Source organism: Saccopteryx bilineata, chromosome 3, assembly GCF_036850765.1.
Source record: "Saccopteryx bilineata isolate mSacBil1 chromosome 3, mSacBil1_pri_phased_curated, whole genome shotgun sequence".
Lineage (NCBI taxonomy): Eukaryota > Metazoa > Chordata > Mammalia > Chiroptera > Emballonuridae > Saccopteryx > Saccopteryx bilineata.
The window spans coordinates 312,290,936-312,296,649 of record NC_089492.1 but is presented as its reverse complement, the minus strand read 5'-3'; the positions used below and the strand labels follow the sequence as shown (position 1 = coordinate 312,296,649).

Genomic DNA, 5,714 nt, shown 5'->3' with positions numbered 1-5,714 from the left:
ACTCCTTTGACCTGTGGATATATAGGAAGACCTTAAAGGTCTTGGAAAAGGGAGTGACTCCATCTGATATCAGGTAAGTCCTAACAGGACGCCTCTGGCCACCCTGTAGCTGTGCATGGAGATGTGGCAGGGCCCCAGGTAGGAGGGGAGGCCTCTCCATGTGGGGTCCAGTGCAGAGCCTTGAAGACCAAGCATGGGAATCGGGAGCTGGGCACAGAGGTTACAGACACAGAGCCTGGAGAAGGGTCCACCTGAGTGCCAGGGTGAGCACACATAAAGTGGTGGGCAGAGCTCAGAGCTGGCCCTGTGTGGCACAGGGGTAGGGGGGCGGGATTGTGTGAGGGTGTGCACAGGCCTGTGCTGTTAAGGTATAGGTGGGTGGAGACTGAACAGAGGGCTAATGAGTGGGGCAGAGACAGGGCCAGCCGGGTTGTGGGGAGGGAAGTGGGATGAGGGGTGAAGGCTGGGGCCCCAGAACGAGCAGTGGTGGGACCACCACAGGGAGTCTTGTAGCAGGGCCCTAAAGATGATGGTGGGCTGGGATCTGGCAAGATACCATAGAGGAGGAGACAGCTGAGGTTGGGAGTGGGGGCAGGGCATGTGGAAGCTAAGAGGTGGTAGAATTTAAGTGGGTGGGTTAGGGCAGGGGGCTGGCTGGTGACACAGTCACTGAAGCAGAAAGGACACTGGGTGTAAATCAGTAACAGGGCAGTCCTAGGGTGTGCTGGCTGGACGTCAGCCATGACAGGTGGGGCATCTGTTGCCCAATCTCATACACTTCCCTCCCCCACTGCCCAAAGCACAGAGGACCAGGCCAGAATACTTAATTCACTTTACTGAGGGATCCCAGGTGACAGAGCACAAGGAGAGGGACCTAAATACTACAGGGAGGAGTTAGTTACACGCAGGGCCCACTCAGCCCAGGCATTTCCAGAAGCTGTTCAACCTAAGGCCAGACTTTGAAGTCCACTAGACCCCAAGGAGGAGGGGCCTTCCTCCCCTACCCCACACCCACCCTGACCTGCTCCAAAGAAAGCTTGTGTCTGTCCCAGGGAGGTCCTTGCAGCCCAACGACCTCCAAGCAGCTCGTGAGTCTGCTTCTGCGCCTGGGTGTCCTGAATGGGGCTGGGACAGTCCAGTCTGGCTGTGAGGACATGCCCAGGCACCTGTGCCTCCCTCAGGACATGCAGGGAGGACTCTCCTGGCATGATGGGTTTGTCACCTCCTGGGAAAGGAAACTGGGACACAGGTACACAACGCCCCAGGACCAGAGGGCCTAGAGGGTCATCCAGTGGAGATCTATATTGAAGGAAAATGTTGAAGTGGGCAGAGCAGACAATGCACAAGTCACCACATGAACATGACGTCAGCACTTGGAACAGCAGGTGTTGAACCCAACAGCAGCAGCAGCGCCTGGCCGGGTTGCTGGTAGGGGTTGGGGGGCAGTGACTGGAGGGCTGACTGCAGCTCCCTCCGGGATATTTCCTCCTCTCAAAACACAGGACCCTAGTCAGCTCCTACAATGATGAGACCAGCCCCCGCCCCTCAGATGCCAGCTCAGGGTCCCCTCTGGTGTTTGATTCACTCAGAACGTGAACTGGAAGACCCTATCATCTTAGTCAGGGCTGCATCGCGGGCGCTGAGGGACTGGTTAGCCCAAGGGAGGGGGCAGGCAGTCGGTGGGACCACAGAGGAGAGCGACATGCCTGGGGAGCTGTGCTGCCTACTACTGTAGAGAGAGGCCACTAACCTGGATGTAAATTGCTCAGAACTGAATTCAAATATTGGCAACTAATTAGACTTTCTGGAAATTACTGTGCAATCTGGGTGACAGATTCAGCCTGTGGAACACCAGCAGGTGGCCTTGGCCTTGAGGAGCTAATTCAGCTGTATCAGCTGCACCAGAGGTGGGCAGGGCTGTGCTGTCTCGCCTTTTTTCTTCCCCTGCTTTCTAGCTCCTGAGAACATGTCCCCACTTTCCCCTCCCCTCCCAAGGCAGCAGCCCCCTCTGCCTCTCAGGCTTCCCTTTCTGGAATCATTTCCTCCTCCAGGCGGGGAGCTCGGCTTCACACAGACATTCACCGGTGGGCAGGCAGGTGGCCAAGCCTCCATCACAGACCCCAGGCCCTATCAGATTAAAGGGGCCAGAAGTATGTGTCTGGAACCTTTGGAGCCCCTCAAAGAGCCAGAAAGAACGCACTGGCACTGCTGGCCTCCCCAGGTGACCACGTCCACAGGCACACTCACCGTGCTAACTGGGGGCCACCCAAAGCCACGCCCGCCCGGTTCTCCTGGAGTTAAGGTTCCATCACCTGGGGCTGCTGCCTCCGAGGATGCCCGCTTCTCTCCCCTTCTGCCATCTGGATCGCTCGCACCACCTGCAAAGGAGGGACTAGAAGGTAAAGGTGAGACCCGCAGTGCGGGCCTCGCGCACAGCAGAGCACGGAGCGCACGGTTAAGCGGGAGACCGGCCTCTGCTGCAGGGAGGGCGGAGGGAGCGCGGGGGGGAGAGACCACATCGCGGGCCGCAGCCTCGCCGTCTCTGGGAGCCACTAGCGGCACTTGGGGGGCATCCTTCCGCCCCGACGAGCCTTCTTCCCGCGAGCCGACTTGGAGCCGGCGGGTGGCTGCCCCCTGGCCTCGCTGGCCTTGGCGCGGGCCCCTGCGCCCGCCCGCCCCTTCTTCTTCTTGTCGCCTGCTGCCTCGTCCTTGGCTTTCTTCTCGGGGGTGACGCCCCGCCTGCCGCGGCCTCGGCCTCCACGTCGGGTTTTGCGAGGCCCCGACGGGGCGCCAGCCTGACCCAGGACCTTGGAGGCCGTGCGGGCTCGTTTGGCCCGGGGCTTCCTGGAAGCCCGGTCCTCGGGCTCCGATTCCTCGCTCTCCGAGTCCTCGGACGTCTCCTCCGAGCCTCCGTCCGAAGCCGACTCCGACTCTGACTCCGACTCGGACTCGGACTCGGACTCCGACTCCGACTCTCGCTTCTCACGCGCCGCCAGGAGCGCCAGGACCTCCCCCAGGCTGCCTTTGGAGTATCTGAACCTGCCGCCCTTCCAGGCTTCTTCCTTGCTTTCCTTCAGCACCTGGGCCATGTCCTGGGCGGCCAGGAGCGCCACGAGCTCCAGGAGGCCGCCCTCCCCCTCCCCCGCGCCGCCCCACCCGAAGAGGCCGCGGGGGGCGCTCCGCCCCGTGGGGAAGGCGTCGGGCTCGGCCAAGGTGGAGATGCACTCCAGGAGGTTCCCGTCGTCCTTGGCTTTCCTCAGGACCATGGCGTCCACCTGGCGGCCCGCCTCCTCCACCTTCACGCGGGTTCCCGAGGTGTCCTTGGACATGACGGACAGGACCTCGGGAAGCGCGTCTTTTCGGTCTTTCTTGTCGCTCCAGCCCAGCGACTCGATGACGGAAGCGATCTTCAACATCTCCTCCCGGGCAGAGGGGTCCGAGGGGTCTGTGTACGCCACGATGGCCACGAACTCAGGGTTGTCCCCCTCCTGTTCCTGGTCCCCGTTATCCGGCGACTCGCTTCCGGAGGCGTCGCTGTCCGCGGGCCCCTCGCTGGAAGTGTCTCGCACAGCAAGCAGGGCCACTAAGTCGGGGACCCCGCTCAGGTCTTCGATGTTCAGGCTGATCGACTCGGCCCCCGGGGTTTCCTTGTCCATCTCCTCCTTCTTGGCCTTGTCCGTCACCGTCACCAGGGCCAGGAACTCGCGGGGCCCGCCTGCGTCCTCGGCGTCGTCCTGGAGCGCCCACTTCTTCACCAGCTCCTTGGCGGCGGCCTGCAGCGTGGTGTACAGCGCCCGCTGGTCGTCCACGCCGCTCAGCTCCTCCTCGTCCAGCTCCTCGATCACGATGCCCAGGCTGTCGGGGGAGGAGTCCGCGGACCCGCGCCGGGCAGAGGCGAACGGCCTCCCTCCTCGGCCTCTCTTCTTGCCCTTCTGGGTCAACCTGTTGCCCCTGGCTCTGCTCCTGCGACTCCGGCGGCCCCTCCTGGCCTTCCCGGCGGCCCCGGGGAGGCGCCCAGCCGCCCCGGACGCGGGCTCCGGCCCCGGGGCCTCGGGCTCAGAGGCGGGCGGGGGGGTGGGCGCGTCCCTGGGGGCCCTCTCATCCAGCAGCAGGCGTTTCATCTGCCTCAGGACCCGCGTGTCCTCCGCGCGGTCCTTACACAGGACCCTCCAGACGCCGTCCTTGCCGGGGATCTCCCTGGGGATGGCGGAGTGATCGATATCCTCCACGAACTCCACCAGGGCGGCCTTGGCCTTCTCGGCCCTCATGGCCCTCGTGTTTCGCAGCCGGAACGTGCCCAGGGGCAGGAAGGCCGGCTGCAAGGCCGCCTCGATGGCCGCCTGCCCCAGGCCCTCGGGGATGCCGGTGACCAGCAGGGCCCGGTGCACGTCCACGTCCAGCCCCCGGCACCAGTCCTGTAAAAGGCTCACGGCCATGGCGCTGCAGCCCGCTGGCGTCAGTCGCACAGTGCAGATCCCGCCCGGACCAGCGCCGCAGGGCCTGGAGTTCAGGTTCGGTTGAATGTGGCCGGGCCGAGGGCCGGGGCTTGAAGCTCCAGCAAGCCCCTCGCCGGCTGACGCAGCGGCTTTCCCCGAGGTCCCCTCCCCAGGGTAGTCGAACAGTCCGCAGGGGGCTTACGTGTCAGGCCCGGGAGTGCCGCCGGCCCCGCGCTCCGCCCTTTGTCCCTGGCCCGAGTGGCGCGGTGCGGGACCAGGTGCAGGGGAGCGTGGCGCTGTAGCACCTAGAGCGATGCAGGGAGGGCAGCCGCCAGAGGCCGGGCTCCCGCCGCGTCTGGGCGCGCACCCTCCGCTCCAATCTCAGCAGTTCCGCTGCGACGCGGCTGCTCTGTCCTGCGCCTGCGCACACCGGCTCGTCCCTGGGTGAGCTGGCCCGGTCTCCATGGCAACACCGCTGGCCCGAGCTGAGTTCTCAGGACCCGCTCTTAAAGGGCCGGATTAAAGGAGGATGTGGGCGTCGGCAGCACTACCTGCAGCGATGAGCCCCCAACAGGCCAAATTCACAGGGGGCGAGGATATAGAGACTCAAACCAAGGGGCTCTGGCCTCACACAGGGACCTGGACTCACTCTCGGGGACAGGGTTTACGGGGGTCGCTCAGTGGAAACAAGCTTCAGTAAAGGTACACTAGCCTCGCTGTGAGGTACAGGCACTGTTCAGGGTGCACAGACCTCACTGATGGGGTGCAGTGAGACGAGGCCCCACTGTTGCCTCTGTTCTTCTATTAGAAAGATTGCACATGCAATTAATCCTGGTTTTATATATGGTCTGTGTAGGTGTATGGTCATACGTGAGGTCAGACATGAATTCTGCAAGAAAGCAACGCCCCTGACTGAGCCCACCGACTGGAACACGGACGTATCATGACTGCTCCAAGCGCGCCTTCGCTCCACCATCCTTTCCCTCCCCCTCCCCCTCCCCAACCCCGACCGCCACACACACACACACACACACACACACACACACACACACACGTAAACTGAGCGCTTGTGGTCCAGCTGTTGGGTTCCTCCTGTCTACTGAATCCCCCTCTGTGACTCTGAGAAGGTTCCCGAGCTTCTCTAAACCTCAGCATTCTCTATGAAATGGCCATGACCGCTAACCCTGCCTCATAGGGTTGGTGGGCTAAGGGCGTGATCCATGACAGCACTTGGAAGAGAGGTTGGCCCATGGCTGTGTCAAAGTTGGCTATGAGAAT

At 62.9% G+C, this 5,714-nt stretch overlaps 1 protein-coding gene across 1 annotated transcript; it reads right to left on the bottom strand.

Annotated features, from left to right (window-relative positions):
- Positions 1–2,422: 2,422 nt before the first annotated feature.
- On the bottom strand, positions 2,423–4,852 carry PNMA8B (PNMA family member 8B). Its single transcript, XM_066271737.1, has one exon. The coding sequence runs from the start codon at positions 4,434–4,436 to the stop codon at positions 2,553–2,555; it is 1,884 nt and encodes a 627-aa protein (XP_066127834.1). The 5' UTR covers positions 4,437–4,852; the 3' UTR covers positions 2,423–2,552.
- Positions 4,853–5,714: the final 862 nt, after the last annotated feature.